The sequence below is a fragment of the Nomascus leucogenys genome, chromosome 8 (assembly GCF_006542625.1).
Source record: "Nomascus leucogenys isolate Asia chromosome 8, Asia_NLE_v1, whole genome shotgun sequence".
Taxonomy (NCBI): Eukaryota; Metazoa; Chordata; class Mammalia; order Primates; family Hylobatidae; genus Nomascus; species Nomascus leucogenys.
This window is the reverse complement of record NC_044388.1, coordinates 47,115,601-47,141,550: the sequence shown is the minus strand read 5'-3', so window position 1 is coordinate 47,141,550 and position 25,950 is coordinate 47,115,601. Positions and strand designations below refer to the sequence as shown.

The 25,950-nt window shown below is 44.9% G+C and overlaps 1 protein-coding gene across 9 annotated transcripts in view; it reads left to right on the top strand.

The window, feature by feature from the left end:
* SLC20A2 (solute carrier family 20 member 2) overlaps positions 1-25,950 on the top strand; it is a 122,471-nt gene that overhangs the window by 71,849 nt on the left and 24,672 nt on the right. For all 9 annotated transcript variants that reach the window (XM_030817198.1, XM_030817201.1, XM_030817196.1 and 6 more), the window contains 4 exons: positions 4,217-4,357; positions 7,025-7,110; positions 10,131-10,227; positions 21,795-21,911. In XM_030817198.1, the coding sequence (XP_030673058.1) occupies positions 4,217-4,357; positions 7,025-7,110; positions 10,131-10,227; positions 21,795-21,911 (441 nt within the window). The remainder of the gene's footprint in view (positions 1-4,216; positions 4,358-7,024; positions 7,111-10,130; positions 10,228-21,794; positions 21,912-25,950) is intronic.

Genomic DNA, 25,950 nt, shown 5'->3' with positions numbered 1-25,950 from the left:
CAGATATAATGGAAATTTCCCTTAGAAAAATAACCGTTCTTTGTAAAATTCACCTTTTTAGTTGTGATAGATATCTAAGATTTAATTCCATCAAGTGGAAATTAAGATTTTTCTAGTCAGGAAAATCTGACTAGATGTGTTGAAAGTATGGGACAAATCAAGAAAAACACTGACAAAATTAAATCTTTTTTTTTTTTTTTTGAGATGGAGTCTCGCTCTGTTGCCCAGGCTGGAGTGCAGTGGCGTGATCTTGGCTCACTGCAACCTCTGCCTCCCAGGTTCAAGCGATTCTCCTGCCTCAGCCTCCTGAGTAGTTGAGATTACTGGCACCAACACCACACCCAGCTAATATTTGTATTTTTGGTAGAGATGGGGTTTCACCATGTTAGTCAGGCTGGTCTCCAACTCCTGAGCTGGTGATCCTCCCATCTTGGCCTCCGAAAGTGCTGGGATTACAGGCGTGAGCCACCACACCCGACCACAAAGTTAAATCTTAACTGAAGTTTTTCCTTTTGATGGATAAACTTTAGAGGCATGGTTCTGCTTATTAAAGAAATTTGTTAGGGAAGCCACGCTGAAGACCTCCATGTGACAGGAGGGTTCATGAACAGGGGCCTCATCTGCTCACTCTTCCTGCAGACGGGATAACTTGTTTCATTTCTCCATTCCCCACCCCTGGCGTTTGGCTCTTTACTGAAAGAATGAAGGATACTTACCTCAACTAGAATTTGGGTTTACCAAAGCAATTTGGGGTTTTGCTTGAATAACTTGATTTTGCTTGCTTTGGTTTTTGAACTTTTTTTTTTTTGGTATGTGGTTAAATGAATCTCAAAGCTTATTTTGTTGGGAATTTGTATGAGTTACCTAGATTCGTAAAATCGGGTTCTTTGCCCTGGGAGCTATAAATTTAAGATGGTAGTGTAATTACCATTGGCGAAAACCACAGCTGATTCTGTCCAGATGCCTGAATTCTCCAGTCTTCCTCTTCTAAATCCAACAGTCCTTTTTTCTTCTCCCTCTCTCGCTCTGTCCTTAATTCTATTCTGTTTGCTTCTTTTGTTTTCTCTGTTAGTCACTTCTCCCCAAGCACCTGGGCGTCTGTGCTTCCTGACAGAGTTGGTTAGAGTTAAGGTGGTTGGGTAGAAATTATTGCTGCCAGTGAAACGTCCTGAACAAGTCATCTTGTGGGACTGGCTCAGCCCTAAAGCAGTAGTCTGTCCATTTTGTAGGAAACCACCAATGGTTCCAAAAATCTGAGAATTCAAAACTCTGCATCTTTTTTTGTGGAAAGACCCACACTAACACAAACGAGCCAGCTCCTCGAACCCCTTAAGAAGCACACAGCCCCCTTCCAGCTCCCTCTGCCCAGCCACACTCTGCCACCCCACCCCTGCCCGGCAGCCTCCCTGGAGCCTGAGCCTTTGCTCTGCCGTTTCTTTCATCTGCACAGGAATGGCGGCCTCTGAGATGCCCATCTCCCCACTTTGCCTAGGTCGTGTCTTGCACTCTTGTCCCATGCTTCATCTCTTCCCTCTGTCAGATGCCATTATCTTACATTAAAGTATGTCTTTTTCCCTCTGTTCTTCCTGACACTAATGTGATCCCGTTTGTCTTCAGACACCCCTGAGGCTGAGGTGCTATCATCTACTCCCAGGCCCTCTTGCAGGTATTTCCTGGCCCCACCAGGCCCTCCCTCAGCTGTCCCCTCTCTCCTCCCCTCCCTGCTATCCTCTCTCCTTCTTCCCTCTCACAGGTGGTCCCATTACTCCCTACCTTTCTTTACAAACTCTCCTCCTCCAGGACGTATTTTGTAAAGTCAGCCACAGAAAATATAGCAGCTTTCAGGAGGGACAAATCTTATGGTCTGAATTCAATTGGGTGGGTTGATATCATTGTCTCACATCATGAGATTATTTTAATTGTAAGAATATAGGCCGGGAGCAGTGGCTCACGCCTGTAATCCCAGCACTTTGGGAGGCCAAGGCAGGCGGATCATGAGGTCAGGAGATTGAGACCATCTTGGCTGACGTGGTGAAACCCCATCTCTACTAAAAATACAAAAAATTAGCCGGGCGTAGTAGCGGGCACCTGTAGTCCCAGCTATTCAGGAGGCTGAGGCAGGAGAATGCCGTGAAACCGGGAGGCAGAGCTTGCAGTGAGCCGAGATTGTGCCTGGGTGACAGAGCAAGACTCCGTCTAAAAAAAAAAAAAAAAAGAATATAAACCATATCATGTATTTTCTAAGCTATGAATCCGTGCTAGGAAACGTGCTCCAAACCCTGGCTTTCGTTTTAAAACCACTAGTCCCCGAGGAGCCCAGGGCTCAGATGTGGAGGCTTAAGGACGTGTCCACGGGTAGGCCTGGCGCTGCCATGGAGCCTGATACAGGTTTGGCAGCACAAGGCTGGCCCCTTCTCCTCCCAACACACACCTTAAGGATTGACACAGGATCACAGCCGGCCTCAGCTCAAAGGTCAGCACGCCTAGCACTCATGGGAGCAGCTGTGTGTGTTGCTTCGTAGACTGGGTCCTGCACAGCCATAAATGATCCGCCTGCAACTCAGATGCCTTTGAAGGAAATGCCAGGGGTCCCCTGAAAAGTGCTGCTGCTGCCAGGCAACCAGGTTTCCAGAATTAACGTTTGGGATTAATAACGTGCCCAGCTTATCAGCCAGGCCCTTTGTTCCCCTACAGTTCCATGGGAGCTTTTCAACAACTGCTTCTGAAAGTGATCTCTCCCGGTTGATGCTTTTAATACTCACTACAAAATCTGATCTGCTTATGAAAATATTTGAAGTGAACTGTAGCCTAGAAAAACATTAAACCTAGAAAAGAGTTGGTGAAATTGAGGTAAAAGGACACAAAGCCAATACTAATGAGAACCTCTTAACAACGAGGAATCAGACACACAAATGAAAGGTCCAACATTCTGGGTAGGATCTGAGAGCAGATGCCCAAATTTGGGTTAAATATCATAGTTATTTCTCATAGGAGAGGCACCATCAAAAAGCAGTATGGGCTGGGTGCAGTGGCTCACTGCATCCAATGAGCCTGTCATCCCAGCACTTTGGGAGGCCGTGGTGGGAGAATGGCTTGAGCCCGGGAGTTCAAGACCAGCCAGGGCAACATAGCAAGTCCCCCGTCTCTGTAAAAAAATTTTAATAATTAGCTGAGTGTGGCAGCTCATGCCTGTAATCCCAGGGGTTTGGGAGGCTGAAGCAGGAGGATTGCTTAAGGCCAGGAGTTCAAAACCAGCCTGGGTAACATAGCAAGATCCTGTCTCTGCCAAAAAAATTAAAAATTAACCAGGTGTGGTGGTGCACACTTGTAATCTCAGCTACTTGGGAGGCTGAGACAGGAGGATCATTTGAGTCCAGGAGTTTAAGGCTGCAGTGAGCCATGATTGTGCCGCTGTACTCCAGCCTGGGCAAGAGTGAGACCCTGTCTCTACAAAAGAAAAAAAGGAAAGCAAAGAAAAAAGCAACATGGTATTATACTCTCTTATAAAGATAATATGACCTAGCCAATATCTGGTCCTTTTCATTATGTGACTGTAAGGCAGAACTACAACAAAATCTTTTCCCAATATATTTCCTTTCTTATTTTTCTGTGTTCATTCGAGACTTTAATCTCTTGCTTAGTTTTGGCCAAACTTCACCCCAGAACGAGTTCATCCGCAGCACCCTCACTGAAAAGTGACAAGGGCAGTCAGTGTGTAGCACCAGGAGACTTTCCTTTAAATGCATAATCTGGCCGGACACGATGCCTCACGCCTGTAATCCCAGCACTTTGGGAGGCCAAGGCGGGTAGATCACTTGAGGTTAGGAGTTCGAGACCAGCCTGGCTAACATAGTGAAACTCCATCTTTACTAAAAATACAAAAATTAGCCAGAGGGCTCACTTGAACCCCGGAGGCAGAGGTTGCAGTGAGCCGAGATCAGGCCACCGCACTTCAGCCTTGGCAACAGAGCGGGACTGGCTTCAAAAAATAAATAAATAACCATCATCCCTGTCCCCTCTGTGTTGAGGAAGGCAGAAGCAGTCCCTTAACTGAAGTTAATTGAGTGATTTTTGTCCAGGCTGTAGCGCTCTGTAAAGAAACAATTCACAGAAAATTAAACTCTGGGAGATGTTATGGAAAACATTTGGATTTCTTCCCTTGGTGTCTGCACCTCTGTACTCTGTATCTGATGGTTTTTTGTCCTTCGATCTGTAGGTTCCGCTGTGTGGCAGCTGATCGCTTCCTTCCTGAGGCTTCCAATCTCAGGAACGCACTGCATTGTGGGTTCTACTATAGGATTCTCGCTGGTCGCAATCGGTACCAAAGGTGTGCAGTGGATGGAGCTTGTCAAGATTGGTAATTGGCATTTTCTTTTACCGATAAGAAGGAAAGTTTACATTTTCTAGAATAAGTTTTATTACAAGTTATTTTTTATTTTTTATTTTTTGACCCAGAGTGTCACTCTGTTGCCAGGCTGGAGTGCAGTGGCGCAATCTCGGCTCACTGCAACCTCCACCTCCCGGGTTCAAGCCATTCTCCTGCCTCAACCTCCCGAGTACCTGGGACTACAGGCGCACGCCACCATGCCTGCTAATTTTTGTATTTTTAGTAGAGACGAGGTTTCACCATGTTGGCCTGGATGATCTTAATCTCTTGACCTCATGATCGGCCGGCCTTAGCCTCCCAAAGAGCTGGGATTACAGGCATGAGACACCACGCCCAGCCACAAGTTAATTTTGTATCTTTTTCTTCAAATGTTAAGATTTAAAAGACCTAGATGGGCCAGACGTGGTGGCTCACGCCTATAATCCCAGCACTTTGGGAGGTCAAGGCAGGCAGATCACTTGAGGTCAGGAGTTCAAGACCAGCCTGGCCAACATGGTTCAACCCCGCCTCTACAAAAATACAAAAATTAGCCAGGCGTGATGGCAGGTGCCTGTAATTCCAGCTACTCGGGAGGCTGAGGCAGGAGAATCACTTCAACCTGGGAGGTAGAGTTTGCAGTGAGCCGGGATTGAGTCACTGCACTCCAGCCTGGGAAACAAAGCAAGACTCCGTCTCAAAAAAAAGACATAGATGGTATGAGTAATGCATTTTCCCTTAAAAATTCCTGTTTTTTGTTTTGTTGTTTTGTTTTGTAGAGATGGAGTCTCGCTCTGTCACCCAGGCTGGAGTGCTAGAGTGCAGTGGCGCAATCTCGGCTCACTGCATCCTCCGCCTCCTGAGTTCAAGCAGTTCTCCTGCCTCAGCCTCCCGAGTAGCTAGGATTACAGGCACATGCCACCATGCCCAGCTAATTTCTTTTGTATTTTAGTACAGACGGGGTTTCACCATGTTGCCCAGGCTGGTCTTGAACTCCTGAGCTCAGGCAATTCGCCTGCCTCAGCCTGCAAAAGTGCCAGGATTACAGGCGTGAGCCACCGGCCTGGCCAAAGTTCCTGTTAGTAGAGATAGTGAACTATTATGTGCTAGACAGTTGTTTAACTCTGTTCTTTTGAAATGTTACCTTGTCATCCAGCTTTGGAAATCACCCTCTGTTATTCCCAGGCAGGTAAGAAATGTATTAGACTGAAGTCAGTCTGTAGGTTAGAGAAAGACTGAGCACAAGTGAGGAAGATGCCTGGAATCCAGGAGTTCATAGTCTTGGGGAAGCCTCAGAGTGAGCCACGTGTTATGTCCCTGCATTCAACAGATCATCCAGGCCAGGCACAGTGGCTCAGGCCTATAATTCCAACACTTTGGGAGGCCAAGGCAGGAGGATTGCTTTAGCCCAGGAGTTCAAGACCAGCCTGAGCAACGTAGCAAGACCCCATCTTTACAAAAAAAAATAAAATAAAGAAAATTAGCCTGGTGTGATGGTGTGCACTTGTAGTCCCAGCTACTCAGGAGGCTGAGGTGGGAGGATCACTTGTGCCTCGGAAGTTGAGGCTGCAGTGAGCCATGATTATGCCACTGCACTCCAGCCCCTGGGTGACAGAGCAAGACTCTGTCTTAAAAAAAAAAAAAAAAAAAAAAAAAAAGGTCATCCAGCCTGCCCTTTGGGAAGAAACACTCTGCCAAGTGTCCTCTGTACCTTGTAAGCCTGCCCGGCAGGGACCAAGATGTAAGCCTGCACCCATTCTCAGGTGTCTAGCAAGTTAGTGCCTGGCTCTGCTTTTAGCAAGAGGTAAATCCATTCACCTCCACAAATACCAACCCACCCATCGTGAACGATACTCTTTCACTCCATTTCCATATTCTGGGTTACTCAATTTTTTACAAGAATCATGATGGCCTTAGGAGTCCTGGGTCAAACGGGATCCCTGAGCTGCCAGGCAGGGGCAGAAACCACAAGGAAACCCACCTTCCATCCCAGGCTTCTAGAACAGTGGTTCTCAACTCCGGCTGTACTTTAGAATGACCCGGGGAAGTGATTTAAAAATACCAATGCCCGTACCCCATTTCCAACCTTTTAAATCAGAATTCTGGGGGTCCAGCCAGGGCCAAACGAGTGTTTGAAAACGCCCCAGATGGTTCCACTGTACAGCCAGAGGCGGGAACTACTTGGCTAGAGGCTAAAAGTTTCAGAGTTCCAGCAGTTAGATGGCAGGAATGAAAGTACCCGGCTGGCCTTGGCAAAGGAAATGGAAGTTGGCCCAGCTTTTAAATAACCCTTACTGTTGGAACAGCGACCGAGTCTCCATATGTGTTGATAAGAAGGGCAGGCAGAAGGACTCCATGGGAGGCAGGACTCAGGATGCTGTCTTCTGAGGCCCGAGCTCGGGGCAGGGGTTTCTTGACCCTGCATTGGCAGTGTGGTCAGTGGTGTGTAACTGTGTATTGATGTCTGAGTGTGGCCACAAATGTGTGAAGGTCAGCTCTGCCAAGTCACACGGCTGTTAGGTTCTGAAGTAAAAGTAAATAATTCTGGAAATACTTATGAATGTATGTAATACATTTTGCTTATCATTGTGTTCTATGAATAGGACCATAATTATGAATGAATTTTAACATTCATTAGATTTTTTTTTTTTAATTATTCAGTTGCTTCTTGGTTTATATCTCCACTGTTGTCTGGTTTCATGTCTGGCCTGCTGTTTGTACTCATCAGAATTTTCATCTTAAAAAAGGTAAGTGGGGCTGCTACTTTTAATTAAATCTTAAGAACTAATTTTGGCTCTACTCAGTAGAAATTAATAATGAGAGGGGTTGGAGGAATAATTGTATTCATACATTGTTGAGGCACAGCACCCTGCAGTTAGCATCAGATGTTATTATAAATAGCCAGAAAGAGCCAAGGTAAATCACCCAGAGATTCCCCCAGAAACAAGCACTGCAAATAGTGTTTCTTGGCTCTGTACTTTAGTTCATTAATCAGCACTCCCAGGAGTTGTGCTGAGACCTCAAAAAGAAAAGGTAATTATTTCCTGAATGTTAAGCAGAATAGAATGAGATAGTGTTAAGATTTTGAAACTGTCATTAAAAAACAGCTGGAGAATTTCCTTACCTAAATGTGAAGGTGTTTTCCTTTTTTTTTTTTTTTTTTTTTTTTTTAATGGAGAGAGCAAGCTTGAAACACTGACTCAATTTGAGAAAAGGATAAAAAGAAGGAAATATGCCTTTTGGGTACATCTTATCTAAAAAAAAATTAGTGCTTACTAAGATCAGTGTTCTAGACACAAAACGTGGCTATCTTCTTTTGTTTGGCAGTCACGGGGTTGCTGCAGTGTTTGATAAACATCGAGTACACGCTTCCTCTGCAGGCAGGGACGTACCCTCCAGGCTGTACCTAGCTTGGAAGCTAGCACAACCCTTTTCTTGCAGCCTTGCTTGGCCGTCTGTTGAAGGGTCCATTCTCTCGGAGAGCACCAACTTGCCCTCCCCGTTTCTCACCCTTCCTTCTCCTGGGACCAGGCACACTCATATTCACATCTTGGAAGGCACACCCCTCTCTAGCCTGCCAGCCTTCACCCCTCCCCTCCTGTCTCTGGAATCCATGCTCACCTGGCAAGCCCTACTCAGCCCTTAGGTGTCACTTCCTAGGAAGCTGCTCCTCTCCTCCCCTCCCCCAGATTTGCCTGGTCCCCTCTCTTTTGAGCTCTGACCACAGTCCACCTTGCCATCACGGCACTTAGCATGTCATATGGTGCTGCATTTCTTGCTTAGTTGCCTGTTCACTATTTGACTATAAGATCTGTGAGAGCAGAAACCATGACTGCCCTGGCCACTTCTGTATTCTAGGGCCCAGCACTGTGCTTAGCACTTACAAGACACTTGGTAAATATTTAGGAAGAGGCAATAACAGATGCTTGGATGAGTGGCAGATGATGGAGGGATGGATAGATGGAAAGGAAAGAGGGAGAGAGAGAAAGGAAGTGGAGGGAAGAAAGGAGACAGGTCAAACAAGAAGTCGGTCAATGAGTTTCAAGAATAAGTTATTTTAGGCCAGGCGCGGTGGATCACTTGAGGTCAGGAGTTCGAGACCAGCCTGGCAAACATAGCAAAACCCCATCTCTACTAAAAATACAAAAAGTTAGCCCAGCGTGGTGGTGCATGCCTGTAGTCACAGCTACTTTGGAGGCGGAGGCACGAGAATCGCTTGAACGCTGGAGGCAGAGGTTGCAGTGAGCCAAGATTGCACCACTGCACTCCAGCCTGGGCGACAGAGTGGGTCTCCGTCTAAAAAAAAAAGATATTTGAAAAAACATACAGTGATTTAATTGAAAACATAGAGTCGGGGCTGTCCACCTGCAGAAGTTATTGGTTGGGAATCTCTCTTTAGCAACTCTTATCCCTAAGAAAACAATGCTGTGGAAACCAGAGGTCATAGGTGTTGAGCCTCCCAGCATTTTGTTTTCAGTTCATCCTGGGTTCTTTTCACGTGATACATCACAGATGATCATAACTGGCTGTGTCACTCATGCCAGGCTCCAGCCCATTAATCTTGGTGTTTGCCACATGGCAGCCTCCCCTGCCTGGTCTGGTGTGACACTCCCACACTTGAGTCTCATTCTGCCCTGCTCTTGCTGCATCACGCCTCACTGCATTCAACTCGAGCCTCTTGACAAGTGTTCTTGGCTCCTTGAGACATTCCAGAACAGCTCCTTGATGGGCTGTACTGTTCTGCAAACATACTTGACTTCCAGGCGCGTTTGCATTTGGCAGTAGCAGTCTTTGAGATGCTTATCCATACTTCCGCTGCTCTCATCGATTTTTAGACCTAATTTTCCTTTTATCATGGCAGATAGCATGTTCATGTGAATGTGGCCTTCGTGGTTATTAGAAGTTAGTCCCTTTTTGAATTATTTGAGCCACATCTGTGTGCCAGTGTTACATTGATGGGAGTTCCTGGCCCATATTTTTACTTCAAAATTCTCTGTAGATCTGCTAAAAACTCTAAATGCCTGATATTCTCTCAGATGTTATTTAACTGAAAACATGTGCAGTACCATTCTTGTTGAACTTACTAGATTTAGGGAGTGTTGTAGCAGAAGCCTAAAGTAGTTAATAAATGTCGAATGGCAAATAAATTATTCAACAAGGAACCACAGTTCTTTTTAACTTCTAATAGTTGAAGGTTAAATACTATACCTTGTGAAAAGATTCAGAAATTCATAGCACATGGTAACATAGCTAAGATGCATTGTGTAATAGAATGTTATAAAATCTCATGGTAATGCAGTGATGCTGAAGTCATCTGACTCTCTTAGAGGATACTTGGAGGTTGGAATCTCAAATTATTTTTGAACGTAGCCAGTTAGGGCCAAACCTGGACTTGGCTGTAGTGAGGCTACGGGTTTTGAGGAAGGAGATGCTGAGCTCTGTGATTTGGTCCTCCGGAACCGGCTTGACCCAACAGTTCTTTTCTGCTTCCAAGTCTGACATCAGCTCATGTGATTCCAGGGCTTTAATGCGTCTGCTGGCCACAACAGTGGGCTCTTTGACATTGCATTTGTGTGGGAGAGATGGCCCCAGCCAATGCCATTTCTGTAGAAGTGGAGCAGATCACAGGCAGTGACAACGCCCATCCATTTGGCCACACTGGGGTTTGGGAAGAGTTTCTTGTAACAGGATTTTGTATCATTTTGTCTGTGTTGGCTCCAAATGCTGCTGGGATCCTGACCTCCCACTGTGTGTCCTTGTCCCACAGGAAGACCCTGTTCCCAATGGCCTCCGGGCACTCCCAGTATTCTATGCTGCTACCATAGCAATCAATGTCTTTTCCATCATGTACACAGGAGCGCCAGGTAAGGATCCCTTGGAAGCATACTCCAGGGGCAAAGTACATTGTATGCTAACAGTATCGGTTTATTTGGTGCTGGTATTGTTGGCTGACAGTAAAAAGCATTACTCATGGTCATTATGGAATAGGTGCTGGAGTTGTTGGCTGATAGTAAAATGCATTACTCATGGTCATTATAGAATAGTAAAAAGAGTGGTAAATGCATTTATTTGTCTTAATTAAATGCCCAAGCGATATGTAGAGTACAAAGGCAGCAGACTTTCAAGTTAGAAAAAAAAATTAAATCCCCACTCTGCCATTTACGCAGCTGTGTTGCCACCATAGCTCTGAGCCTCAGAACGTGATCTAATCCCACGTGCCTACAGGGTTGTGCAGGGGTCAGGAGACAGTGTGGAACACCTGGGGCCATGCCTGGCACCCAGTGAGTGGGACAGTCCACACATCAGCAATGCCCAGCGGAGCTCTAAAGCCGTTCACAGCACAGAGTACAGACCCCTGGAAATATCAGACCAGTTAATCCAGAGACTAGAAGCCATGCTTTGTTTTTTTAGATACTGAAGCCAATGATGATTTTCTTTGCTGAATTACTCCTTTCCTTGTCATTCTCATGGATTTTGTTGTTGTTTTTTATGTGGTTTTTTTTTTTTGAGACAGAGTCTCACTCTGTCACCCAGGCTGGAGTGCAGTGGCACGATCTTGGAAAACTGCAACCTCCGCCTCCCAGGTTCAAGCGATTCTCCTGCCTTAGCCTCCTTAGTAGCTGGGATTACAGGCGCACACTACAGGGTTTCACTATGTTGGCCAGGCTGGTCTCGAACTCCTGACCTTGTGATCCGCCCGCCTCGACCTCCTAAAGTGCTGGGATTACAGGCGTGAGCCACTGCGCCTGGCCGCTTTTGTTCTTTTGTATAAAGTTTCAGAGGTTTTTTATGGAGGGGATTAAAAATTATTTCTTTATTTTATTTTTGAGACAGAGGCTCTCTCTGTTGCCCAGGCTGGAGTGCTGTGGTGCTATCTTGGCTCACTGCAAGCTCTGCCTCCCGGGTTCATGCCATTCTCCTGCCTCAGCCTCCCGAGTAGCTGGGACTACAGGCGCCCGCCTCCTCGCCCGGCTAATTTTTTTGTATTTTTAGTAGAGACGGGGGTTTCACCATGTTAGCCGGCATGGTCTCGATCTCCTGACCTCATGATCCGCCCACCTTGGCTTCCCAAAGTGCTGGGATTACAGGCGTGAGCCACTGCGCCCAGCCCCAACCTTAACAAATTCTTTCTCTTCTCTTAACTCTCTTTAAAATGTCTTCTGGTATATTTGGGAACCTGGAGTGCATGTGCTCTCTCTCTCTCTCTCTCTCTGTCTCTCTCTCTCTCTCTCTCTCTCTCTCTCTCTCTCTATATATATATATATATATATATTTTTTTTTTTTTTTTTTTTTTTTTTTTTTTTAGACGGAGTCTTGCTCTGTCTCCTAGGCTGGAGTGCAGTAGTGTGATCTCAGCTCACTAGCTCACTGCAAGCTCCATCTCCTGGGTTGAGGGATTCTCCTGCCTTAGCCTCCCAAGTGGCTGGGACTACAGACGCACGCCACCACACCTGGCTAATTTTTAATTTTTAGTAGAGACAGGGTTTCACCATGTTGGCCAAGCTAGTCTCAAAACCCTGACCTCAGGTGATCCGCCCACCTCGGCCTCCCAAAGTGCTGGGATTATAGGCGTGAGCCACCACGCCCAGCTATTTTTGTATATATTTAATATACTAGTTAGTGTGAAGAAGCAGCCACCTCCTTAATTAGGAATATAAAAAATTTGGGCTGCTCATGGTGGTTAACACCTGTAATCCCAGCACTTAAGAAGGTTGAGGAGGAGCATCACTTGAGGCCAGGTGTTCAAGACCAGCCTTGGCAACATAGCAAGACCCCATCTCTACCAAAATAACAATAATAATAATAATAATAATTGTAAAATCTGTATAAGGGAATAAAGGCTGTCGTGAGCTATGATCGTGGCCCTGCACTCAAGCCAGATGACAAAGCGAGGCCCTGTCTCAAAAAAAAAAAAAAAATCTGTGTAAGGATCTTGAAGTTCATTATTCCCTCAAACCACAAGCAGTATTTATTCCCAGTCCTGAAGTTAGCATTAGGTTCTGTAGTTGGGTGGCTGTTCTGTCAGGAATGGGACATCGCCTCCCCTCCCTAAGTCTTATTCCTGATTATAAAGTAAGGCCAGAAGTAGCATCTCCGTTCAAGGGACACTATAGTCCCTGAGATAATGCAGGCGGGGTACCTGGCACAGTGCCCGGCACATAATCAATGCTTCATACAGTCATTGGTCCCTCCTTCTCCTCAGAGATTGGCTCTAGGACCTCCATAGATACCAAAATTCGGCCAGGCGCGGTGGCTCACGCCTGTAATCTCAGCACTTCAGGAGGCCGAGACGGGCGGATCATGACGTCAGGAGATCGAGACCATCCTTGCTAACATGGTGAAACCCTGTTTCTACTAAAAATAAAAAAATTTGCCCAGCGTGGTGGCAGGCACCTGTAGTCCCAGCTACTCGGGAGGCTGAGGCAGGAGAATGGCATGAACCTGGGAGGGGAAGCTTGCAGTGACCTGAGATCGCACCACTGCACTCCAGCCTGGGAGACAGAGTGAGACTCTGTCTCAAAAACAAACAAACAAAAAGATAACCAAAATCCATGGATACTCAAGTCCCTTAAGTTGGCCGCCAGTATCTGCTGAACCACGGACGGAGAAGGCCAACCGTGCCTGTTAGAGGCTGTTTTGTTACCATCAGTCATAATTAACCTAACCCAGTCTTTTGGCCTTAACTTGCCAGAAACTCCTGAGTCATCCTGTCCTTCTGTTTTTCCACACATCTTTGTATGGAAAAATTCTTACTTGAAGTTTCTCAAGGGGCTTGCCTAGAAGAGAAGAAGGTCATGGCTCTGAAGGTCCCACCATTTTGTTCCTCCAATGAGTCAAAAAAGGACTTTGCTAGTATTTTGATTCCAGGGGAACGTTTCTAGAATGTCCGGTGAGTGAGTCAAAATCTTATTTTTATGTAAGCCTTGAAGGTCTTTTGCCCTTCAACGTAGACTTTCATTACATACTGTTTCCTCATATTGGGTATCTCTGCGAGTCCAGCTGTGTCATCAATAGCCATGGTGTCCTAGTTCGTGTTTTTGGTGTTTTGTTTTGATTTCCTCTGCTCTCTAAATTATTGTGAAGCTGATTATTTCTTAGGCTTATTTTGATTTGTGTTACTTTACATTTGACATGACTTTTCTCAAAAGTCATTCTTATACTTCAGAGACTAAGTTCGCACTTTAAAAAAATTGTCTTTGCATTTTTGTTCTTAAAAAAATGACTTGCAAGGACTAAAAGATAACTTTAGGAAATAAAATGCTTACTTGGGTTGGATACAAGCCTAAGCTTCATTTTTAATGAAAAAGTCTTCAGTTGTGTGGGGCCTGGTTTTTGTTCAGTGTTTAAACAGTGAATGCTAAAGTCCATGGCATGCCCATTTGAACAGTCAAAGCAGGTCACCCAGTTAAGCCTCTGGTAGGCATCTTCTAAGGCAATGTGTGGTCCCTGGCCAGCAATAGCATACAGGAACTTGTCAAGATGCAGATTCCAAGGCCCAGCCCTGGACCCACTGAATGCAGCCCAGTGACCTGTGGTTTAATAGGGGAGCCTCAGTGATTTGGAAGCACGTTACAGTTTGAGAACCGCTGCTCTAGGCACGTCTCTTACCAGAAACATGGCTTCCTCATTACCGTTCTAATGTAATGGGTACTCCCAAAAGTTCTAACCCTAACCCAACCTTTGCTCACTCTTTTCCACCAGCAAAGGAATTCCCAACTTAACCAGGTCTGGTTCCTGACTTCCCCAGAGCATGTCTGTACCTGAGACATGCCTGCCCCTGCCTCTGCGGCCTCCTCCCCCTCCTCCTCCTCTTCATCTCTTCCTCCTCCTCTTCATCTCTTCCTCCCCTCCTCCATCTTTTCCTCCTTCTGCTCTTCCATCTCTGTCTCCTCCTTTTTATCCCTCCTCCTCCTCCTCGTCCTCCTCCTCTTCATCTCTTCCTCCTCCCCCTCCTCCATCTCTTCCTCTTCCTCCTCTTATCTCTTCCTCCTCCTCCTCCTCCTCCTCCTTCTCTTTCTCTCTTCCTCCTCCTCCATCTCTTCCTCCTCCTCTTCATCTCTTCCTCCTCTTCCTCTTCATCTCTTCCTCCTCCTCCTCCTATCTCTTCCTCCTCCTCCATGTCTTCCTCCTCCTCCTTATCTCTTCCTCCTCCTCCATCTCTTCTCTTCCCTGTCCTCCTCCTCTTCTTCCTGTTTCTCCTCCTCCTTTGCCCCCTCTTTCTCCTCCTCATCCCCCTCCTCTGGTTTCTCCTCTTCCTTCTCATCTTCCTCCTCCTTCTCTTCTTCCATCTCTTTCTCCTCCCCCTGTTCCTCCTCCAGTTGCAGCTGCTTCTGATCCAGTTTCTAGGAAACCAGGACATCAGAAACCTCTCAGGCCACCAGTTGGCTTTGTGAGAAGGAGCCCTGCACTCAGAGGGCCTTTTTCTTCCATGCTGTGATTGTGAAGTGCAGGCCGTGGAGAAGCCAGAAATTGCCGTTACAGTGATTCCTAGTCTTGGACTGGGGAAGCCCTGGGGTGGGAAGAGTCTCCAGTTATCACCAAGAGCTGGATTCAAAACAGGGTCATTTAAATTCACCTCGTTTTCAAAATTATTACAAATGTACCCTGGTTTGAAAAAGTTGGTACCAGCCAGGCTCAGTGGCTCACACCTGTAATCCCAGCACTTATGGGAGGCAGAGGCAGGCAGATCACCTGAGGTCAGGAGTTACAGACCAGCCTAGCCAACATGGAGAAACTCTGTCTCTACTAAAAATACAAAAATTAGCTGGGTGTGGTGGTGAGTTCCTGTAATCCCAGCTACTTGGGAGGCTGAGGCAGGAGAATTGCTTGAACCTGGGAGGCAGAGGCTGCAGTGAGTGAAGATTGAGCCACTGCATTCCAGCCTGGGCAACAGAGCGAGACTCCATCTCAAAAAAAAAAAAAAACAAACAGGCCGGGCACAGTGGCTCATGCCTGTAATCCCAGCACTTTTGGGGAGCTGAGGCGGGTGGATCACCTGAGGTCAGGAGTTCGAGACCAGGTTGGCCAACATGGTGAAATCCCATCTCTACTAAAAATACAAAAATTAGCTGGGCATAGTGGCATGTGCCTGTAATCCCAGCTACTTGGGAGGCTGAGGCAGGAGAATCGCCTGAACCTGGGAGGTGGAGGTTGTAGTGAGCCGAGATGGCACCACTTTACTCCAGCCTGGGCAATACAGTAAGACTCTGTCCCAAAAAAGAAAGAAAGAAGGGCCGGGCGCGGTGACTCACGCTTGTAATCCCAGCACTTTGGGAGGCCAAGGCGGGCGGATCACGAGGTCAGGAGATCAAGACCATGGTGAAACCCCGTCTCTACTAAAAATACAAAAAAATTAGCCAGGTGTGGTGGCGGGCGCCTGTAGTCCCAGATAATTGGAGAGGCTGAGGCAGGGGAATGGCGTGAACCCGGGAGGTGGAGCTTGCAGTGAGCTGAGATTGCGTCACTGCAATCCAGCCTGGGCGACAGAGCGAGACTCTATCTCAAAAGAAAAAAAAAAAAGAAAGGAAAGAAAAGAAAGAAAGAGAAAGAAAGAAAGAAGAAAGAAAGAAGGAAGGAAGGGAGAGAGAGAGGAGAGAGAGAGAGAGAGGAAAGAAGGAAAGAAAGGAGAAAGAGAGAGAGAAAGAAAAAGAGAAGGAAGGAAGGAAGGGAGAGAGAGAAAAGAAAGAAAGAAAGAAAAAGAGAAAAATACTTGGTACCATGTGCAAAAAATATATATATATATTTTACTTATAGAGCAAATTAGGAAATCACATTTTTTTAAATTTTATTTTCTCAACTAAGTTGTTTCAGAATTCCTATTACATAGGTAGCCCCTCTAATGCTTTGAACATATTGATGTAGAGCAAAAGACAAAGCTCAATTTATAAGGCAAGATATTAGAGCAATTCTGCAAAGGAGGTAATCTCTGTGTATGTGCGTGTGTGTGCACACATGAGTGTGAATGTTTACTATGAGAAGATATCTGCAGCATATTGTTATGTGACAAACAAAAGCATAGAATAGTATATAGTGGAATTCTGCTTCTGTTTAATAAAAGGAAAAAAGAAAAATAAATGTTCGACATGGTGTCCGTGCCTACCTAGAAAATGCCTGGAAACATACACACCAAATAGTTCTTACTGTCTCCCTGGGAAGTAAGTTGAAGAGGGGAGGGTGATGAGGAAGGTTCATATTTGTACATCATACAATTTTGTAGGTACTGCTGATAGTTTTACGATGAGCATGGATTATTTATATAATGAAGACAAAGAATCTGCATTGAGTCAATAAGAAGAAAGGTTGTAGGGAGGAGATGATGGGTCATGATATATGGAAACTGATATGGACTAAAGCCTTATTGGTCTCATGTAAGTTTTATTTGTTTATAGATCCTTAGTCATGAGTGTTAGATGTGAAAAACAAGAAGTACAACAAGACAATAACAATGGAGACTGAGCTTGTATAAAAAGTTCTATGTATTTCTCCCTAAATGGCTTGAATATTCATCTAATCTTTTGGGAATTTGGAATAGAATTGTAAAGATGCTTGAGGTTAGAGCTAAATCACTATTCATCGTATCTTTGCTGCTCCGCAAATGAAAGGCGCTTGACACGAAAGGCCATTTAGTGGCTAGAGCCGAGAACAGAGACCCAGAGCTCCTTGCGGTGGTTCCTGGCAGCTACTTTTGGCTGAGTGAACACGAGCCACTGAGGCTGTGCCCCAGTATGTCCATCCGCAGGGGGAAATGACGGCCGTGTCTTACTGCCTGATGTAGCCATAATTGTTTGGAAACAATTTGAGATCCGTACCAGAAAGACAATTTAATAGAAAGTATTTTTATCAAAAATGTTGTTGTGTAGAAGCCAGTCTTGAGTTTTTAGGAGAAAAACCGTTTGCCTTGGGTGTGCATTGATTCAGGCGCTGTCCTGTGCTGAATCTTTGTATTGAATTGTTTTTTATCCACGAAACTGGATTTTATATACTTAGTACAATTTGGAGCTGTGTAACACAGATAACTGTCAGTTTACTTTTTTCACATGCAGGCCTTAAAAGTAAATCCTTGTGCTCGTCCGATTCTCTGCTAAATCATCAAACTGCTGGAATACTTCAGTAAGATCCTTTCCCCATTCTGCTCCCCCCTCACCTACTGTGAACAGCTTCCCCTGTTTTCCCAGGTTCCTTCTCTCTTCTTCCTCCTCCGTGACGTGTTACTCTGTCTCCCCACCACTCCCCTTGGGTGATGCGTTTCTCTCCTGCTTCCCCTGCCGGTTTCTCATGACTGGGAGGTAATTTCAGAGTTTTCTGGCTATTTCCCAGGCCACATCAGTGGTAGAGGCAGGTGTGACGGCAAAGGTGCAAAGGGCAGGTGATATTATCTTAAATCTAAGCACAGCGTGAGAAGTCTTGCCCCTGACCTCAGGTTCACCCTTTTGGTGTTGGTCCTGACACCATCTGGGACCCCATGTGACCCTGCTGGGAGCCTGGTGTGGTCCTAGAAGGAGCCCATCAAGTAGCCCTTCTTGACTTCTCTTCCGGGCCCTGCTCAGCATGAATGTTAAAAATAGGGCCTGATAGCAAAAGTGTTCACTCATTTTTAAAATATGTATCCCAGATTGTTTCTCTCTCCCTGTGGCCTGCAGGGTTTGCCTCTCTTAGATCAGTTTGGCGCAGCAGCACTAAGCCGAAAGTAGCACAATTAGCAATTTTATCATCAGCAAAACCACAGAAGAAGCAGGGAAACCTCTTCAGGAACCATGCTTTGAAGCCATGCGTGGGATCGGTGTTGGTGTCAGTTGTTAGTTTGAGGTTGGTAAAGAGCAGGTACCATTCGAGTTGGCAAGAACCAGCTTTGGCGCAACCTTTGCTGCGTGTATGAACCCCTACATGAAGGTGGACAGCAGACGCCGGGAAGCCTTGGCCCCAGACACAGCCCAGTGCAACCAACCAAGGGGTCGCACAAGCAGCTCTCAGCTTTGGGTGCAGGGGCAGAGCCTGAGTTGGATGGGGCCTGCTGGTGTCAGTGCAGCCGTGTGGCAGAGCTGAGTCCATAGCCTTCTGATGTAGTCAGGGGGATGGGAGCTGAGCAGTTAAGTGCCTGTCCTCCCCCAGTGACCTTAGCTATCACTGAGCTAGGTGATTCTGGATTTTTGTTTTTAATACTTATATACATTAATTCTGACTATATATAGTATTAATTACCTGTTCCATTAATACTATCTCTTACAATTATAAAAAAATTTTTTTTTTCTTCTGAGATAGAATCTCGCTCTTTTGCCGAGGCTGGAGTGCAGTGGCGCGATCTTGGCTCACTGCAACCCCACCTCCCAGGTTCATGCCGTTCTCCTGCCTCAGCCTCTGGAGTAGCTGGGACTACAGGTGCCCACCACCACGCCCGGCTAATCTTTTTATATTTTTAGTAGAGATGGGGTTTCACCGTGTTAGCCAGGATGGTCTCGATCTCCTGACCTTGTGATCCGCCCGCCTCAGCCTCCCAAAGTGCTGGGATTACAGGCATAAGCCACCGCGCCCAGCCCAAATGTATGTTAATAGTATGTTAATTTTTTTTTTTTTCTTGAGGCAGGATCTCACTCTGTTGCCCAGGCAGGAGTTCAATGGCGCTATCACAGCTCACTGCAGCCTCAAACTCCTGGGCTCAAGAAATCTTCCCACCTCAGCCTCCCAAGTAGTTGGGACTACAGACGTGCACCACTACCCGCAGCTAATCTTTTTATTTTTATTTTGTAGAGACAGGGACTCACTATGTTGCTCAGGATGGTCTTGAACTCCGGGCTTCAAGTGATCCTCTCACCTCAGCTTCCCAAAGTGCTGGGATTACAGGCATGAGGCACCCTGCCCAGCCTAATAGTACCTCAGTTGAGTAACTTTGTGCTGCTTTGTATGTATAAAATGGTTAACAATAAAACAAAGACTGCAAATTTATTTAAGAGCAAAGTGTTAAATAGTTAACCCCTTTGAATTAAATTTTTTAACAATTTACAAAAGTGACATTCTTGTATATATATTTTTATTTCTTTTTCTTTTTTATATTTTTTTTACTTTTTTAAGTAAATTCTCCCAGATCCTTATCTTATTGTATATATGTTTTAAGTTACCAATATAAAGGTATGTGTAATAAAAAGTGAAATTCCCACTCCAGTCTCCCATCTCTCCGAAAAGAAATTGGAAACCACTGTATCTTCCCAGAACTTTTTCTGTAAATTCACAGATATAGCGGGAATGTGGAAAGGTGGATGTTTTATTTTTCAAACATAAATTACATCATGCCATGTGTATATCATACAACTAGCCTGCATTACTCATTGGATCTTGGGCCTCTTTCCTTATCAGTACATATAGACCTGCCTAATTCATAAGACTGTCTACAATAATTATTTCACATTTTCATAATGATGCATATATTAGTTGTTCTACAAATTGTTACTGTTACAAATAATGCCGTGGTGAGTATTCTTGCATATCTACCTGTGAGTTTATGTATGAGCATAAGTGTTTAAGCTGTGCATGTATGAATGTGTGTGAATGTGCCTATTGTCACCATTGACAGCAGATGGACAAAATTCAGGGTGATGAGTGCTGGAGACATGACAGTGCTATGAAAAGATGATGTTCTCAAACCATGTGCACTTCCACCCTTGGATTGGCTAATGTTATTATTGCTTAGTGTGCATTATGGGATTTGAGTGAAAAGTTTTTCTGCACTGTAATTCCGTAAGTTGATGCTTCAAAGAAGAGTTAAATTTGAAGGTTAGTGTCCTTTTAAAAAACTCTTATTCCTTGGGCCAGGTGGCTCATGCTTGTAATCCCAGCTCTTTGGGAGGCCAAAGCAGGAACATCCCACGAGACTAGGAGTTTGAGACCAGCCTAGGCAACATCGCAAGACCGTGTCTCTTAAAAAAATAAAAATAAAAATAAATAACAACAAAAATCCTTTTATTTCTCAACTGATTTCAAAGAAGTTCTGTGTATGTGGTTAGGGCGCATGTCCGTTTAAAGTAGGGCTACTGGCTGCTGAGGAACTAGGAGAGGCGTCAGTTGTGGAGCCAGGCAGTGTCCAGATGGCAGCTTCCTGCCGCAGGTGTGCTGGGCTGGGGTGGGCATCAGGATGGAAGACAGCTGACTCCTTTCTTTTTTTTTTGAGATGGAGTTTTACTCATGTTGCCCAGACTAGAGTGCAATGGCGCGATCTTGGCTCACTGCAACCTCCACCTCCCAAGTTCAAGTGATTCTCCTGCCTCAGCCTCCTGAGTAGCTGTGATTACAGGCACCTATCACCACACCCGGCTAACTTTTTGTATTTTTAGTGGAGATAGGGTTTCACCATGTTGGGCAGGCTGGTGTCGAACTCCTGACCTCAGGTGATCCTCCCACCTCGGCCTCCCAAAGTGCTGGGATTACAGGCGGGAGCCATCGTGCCCGACCTCAGCTGACTCCCTTCTCAGCCACATTTGTGTGTGCAGCCATTTAGATATTGAAATAATATGTAAATGGATTTCATCCCAACTTAAATATGCTGTTTGTGCCCAGTTGTTAGAATTTTATTTATTGGCTGGGCGCGGTGGCTCACGCTTGTAATCCCAGCACTTTGGGAGGCTGAGGTGGGTAGATCATGAGGTCAGGAGATCGAGACCACTGTGAAATCCCGTCTCTACTAAAAATACAAAAAATTAGCCAGGCGTGGTGGCGGGCGCCTGTAGTCCCAGCTACTCAGAGAGGCTGAGGCAGGAGAATGGCGTGAACCCGGGAGGCGGAGCTAGCAGTGAGCCGAAATCGCGCCACTGCACTCCAGCCTGGGTGACAGAGTGAGACTCCGTCTCAAAAAAAAAAAAAAAAAAAAAAAAAAGATTTTATTTACTTATTTATTTTATTTTATTTATTTATTTATTTTTGAGATGGAGTCTCACTCTGTTGCCCAGGCTAGAGTGCAGTGGTGCAATCTCAGCTCACTGCAACATCCCCCTCCCGAGTTCAAATGAATCTCCTGCCTCAGCCTCCCGAGTAGCTGGGATTACAGGCATGCACCACCACGCCCAGCTAATTTTTGAATTTTTAGTAGAGATGGGGTTTTACTATATTGGCCAGGCTGATCTTGAACTCCTGACCTCAGGTGATCCTCCCACCTTGGCCTCCCAAAGTGCTGGGATTACAGGCATGAACCGCCATGCCCGGCCCCCAGTTGGTAAAATTTTAATAATTAGCTTACTAACTAGTTTAAGCACATATTCGCAAGATATAAGACGTCTTGGACATACAGCTTTCTCAAAAGTATAGCATGTTTTTTTGGTTGAGAGTTTTATTCACTACAAAATCCAGGTGATTCGTTCTCGATTTGGAGAGTGGGAAGTCCACCGCCCTGAGGCTTGACTTTGCAGAAGTTTCCAGTAATGACACTGCTTCTCATTTTCCTTCCCAGTGCTCGGCCTCGTTCTCCCCATGTGGGCCATAGCCCTCATTTCCTTTGGTGTCGCCCTCCTGTTCGCTTTTTTTGTGTGGCTCTTCGTGTGTCCGTGGATGCGGAGGAAAATAACAGGTATGGGCTTTTTGATTCTTCTGATTTACAGAAATGCTCCTGATTCCCAAAACCTCACATGTAACATGCCATGATCCTTACTAATGGAGGAAACAGAAGTGTGGGTGACTCCAGAACATACCCCATCCTCTGTCTCTCCGTTCCTGAGTGCTTTCTGGCTCAGACGTTTTCTTGATAAGTTGTAACCCAGGTGGGCAGCAAGGTCCCAGTTGCCATGAGTAACTGGCAGTTAACTGTGCAGTCCAGTTCTGCCAGCCTGTGGAAAAACATTAGCCTTCATAGAAATGCAAATTAACTCCACAAGGAGATTTTGTTTCCCACTCACAAGAATGGCTAACAGTACAAAGTTCCCACAATTCCATATGTGGGTGAAGAAGTGAAATAATTGGAACTCTCCCAGGTTTATGCTGAAATGTAAAATGGTGCAACCACTTTGGAAGTTAGGTTTGCAATTTCTTTATAAAGTTAACCTTACACTTACCATGTGGGCCAGTAATTTCACTCCTAGCTATTTATCCAAAGAAATGAAAACGTGTTCATAAAAAGACTTGTATACAAATCTTTTCGTCATAATAGCCCAAAGTGGAAACAACCCATGTGTTGGTCAGCAGGCAAATGGGTAACCAAATTGAGTAAATTCATGTGATGGATGACCACACAGCAATAGAGAGAATGAACTGCTGGGGACCTGATGGCTGAAGGCATCCTACAGCCGTGATACTGAGCAGAAGCCCATGATCCGGAAGAGCACCTATTCTGCATGCTGGCATTTTTCATAACATTTCCATAAATTTTCATTTAAAAGTTTTATGGATCTTTCCATTAAATTTAAGAATAGGGAAAATTCATCTATAGCAACAGAAAGCACTGATCGCCTGGGATGGGGGGGGGGTTGGAGAAGGCAGCTCAGGAACTTATCAGGGATATGAAATGTCTTTGTTTTCATCGGGGAAGGGGTTTAGGGTGTGCCCACTTGCAGCAGGTCATCACCTGGATGCTTAAAATGTATGCATTTTTGGCCGGGCATGGTGGCTTACACCTGTAATCCCAGCATTTTGGGAGGCCGAGGCAGGTGGATCATCTGAGGTCAGGAGTTCATTGGTCAGGAGACCAGCCTGACCAACAAGGTAAATAAAACCCTGTCTCTACTAAAAATACAAAAATTAGCCGGACCCTGGTGGCAGGTGCCTGTAGTCCCAGCTACTCAGGAGGCTGAGACAGGAGAATTGCTTGAACCCAGAAGGCGGAGGTTGCAATAATAATTGTATTATTATAGTACTGTAATAATTATACTGTGGTATAATACAATTATTATACTATATGATAACTGTATAGTGTAATATACAATATAGTACTCTATAGTACTATAATAATTGTATTATTATAGTTATAGTAATTATAACAACATAAATAAACAAAACAATAAAAATAAAACACATGTTATTAAAAGGAAAACAGTTTTTAAAAAGAAGAAGAATATGGCTTAGGAAGTCAGCCAGGGCTGTTTTCCTATTCCCAATTCCCTATATTTGAATTTCAAGCCTTGAAGCCACATGCTTTTTACAGAACTCTCAAAAAACAGGTATTTACATTTGGTCTCAGCATGTACCATAGGGTCACATTTCGGTATGGATATATCTGCATTTGAAAATTCACTTTTCGAAGAAGACCAAAATACATGAGACAAAGCATGCTCCTGAATTGGAAGACAGTATAGTAGAGATGCCAGTTCTTAGATTCATCTCTAGACTTTAGACCATTTAAATAGAAATCCCAGCGGGATATTTTGTAGATTTAGACAAGCCACTTTTAAAGTTCATGTAGAAAGTCAAAGAAACTAGATGAGCTGGAACAATTTTGGAAAAGAAAAAGTTGGAGGATTCATATTAATCTGACTTCACGACTTATTATGAAGCCATGAGGCAGTGTGGAATTAGGGAAGAGAGAGACACATAGATTAATGGAACAAGAATAGAGTCTAGAAATAGACCCACACTAATGTGGCAAATGGATTTTAAACAAAGGTACAGAAACAGTTCAATGGAGAAAGGACAGTCTTTCAACAAATGGTTTTGGAACACTTGACATCCATATGCCAAAATGAGAACCTTAACCTAAACCTTATTTTAAAAATTAACTTAAAATGCATCATAGATCTAAATATAAAATTTAAAAAACAATAAGACTTTTAGGAAAAAAAAAAATAAGGGAAAACTTTTGTGACCTTGGGTTGAGAAAGAGTTTTTAGATATGACAGCAAAAACATGTTCTATAAAAGAACAAGTTGGGCCAGGCATGGTGGCTCATGCCTGTAATCCCAGAACTTTGGGAGGCTGAGGCAGGCAGATCACCTGAGGTCAGGAGTTCGAGACCAGCCTGGCCAACATGGAGAAACCCTGTCTCTATTAAAAATACAAAATTAGCCAAGTGTGGTGGCTCATGCCTGTAATCCCAGCTACTTGGGAGGCTGTGGCAGGAGAATTGCTTGAACCTGGGTGGCGGAGGTTGCGGTGAGCCGAGATTGTGCCATTGCACTCTACCTTGGGCAACAAGAGCAAAACTCCATCTCAAAAAAAAAAAAAAGGACAACTTGATAAATTGTACTTCATCAAAATTTGAAACTATCGCTCTGTGAGAAGCACCGGGAACAGAATGGGAGAAAATGTTTGCAAATCCCGTAACTACAAAGGACTTGTATTCAAAAAATAAAAATAAATTTTAGAAAACAAATAACTCAATTAAAAAATGAGCAAATAGGCCAGGCGCAGTGGCACACGACTATAATCCCAGCAGTATGGGAGGCCGAGGCGGGTGGATCACAAGGTCAGGAGATTGAGACCATCTTGGCCAACATGGTGAAACGCTGTCTCTACTAAAAATACAAAAATTAGCTGGACGTGGTGGCACATGCTTGTAATCCCAGCTACTCAGGAGGCTGAGGCAGGAGAATCGCTTGAACCGTGGAGTCAGAGGTTGCAGTGATTCAAGATTGCGCCAAAGCACTTCAGCCTGGTGACAGAGTAAGACTCTGTCTCAAAAAAACAAACAAAAAAACAAAATAGGCCTGGCACGGTGGCTTGTGCCTGTAATCCCAGCACTTTGGGAGGCCGAGGTGGGCGGATCACGAGGTCAGGATTTCGAGACAAGCCTGGCTAACATGGCGAAACCCCATCTCTACTAAATTTATAAAATTAGTCAGGTATGGTGGCAGGCGCCTCTAATCCCAGCTACTCAGGAGGCTGAGGCAGGTGAATCACTTGAACCCAGGAGGCGGAGGTTGCAGTGAGTGGAGATCACGCTAGTGCACTCCAGCGCACTCTAGCCTGGGCAAAAAGAGTGAAACTCCATCTCAAAAGAAAAAAAAAGAGCAAAATATTTGAATAGACACTTCACCAAAGAAGATAGATGGGGCCAGACACAGTGGCTCACGCCTGTAATCCCAACACTTTGGGAGGCCGAGGCAAGCAGTTCACAAGGTCAAGAAATCGAGACCATCCTGGCCAACATGGTGAAACCCTATCTCTACTAAAAATGCAAAAATTAGCTGGGCGTGGTGGCACGCACCTGTAGTCCCAGGTACTTGGGAGGCTGAGGCAGGAGAATCGCTTGAACGCGTGAGGCGGAGGTTGCAGTGAGCTGAGATAGTACCACTGCACTCCAGCCTGGGCGACAGAGTGAGATTCTGTCTCAAAAATAAATAAATAAATAAATAAATAAATAAATAAATAAATAAATAAATAAAAATACTGACAGTACTAAATGTTGTCAGTATTTAGAAGAATGAAGAGCAACTGGAACCTCGTACATTGCTGGTGGGAATGTCAAATGGTACAGGGAAACTGTTTGGCAGCTTCTTATATGGCTAACACTTGCCATAAATACACTCTTAACCACTCCTAGATATTTCCCTAGAAAAATGAAAACAAATTCACACAGAAATCTGCACATGAATGTTTATAGCACCTTTATATGCAATCTCCAAAAACCCACATTATCCACAGAATAAATAAACTGTGGTGCCTTTGTACATTTGAATACT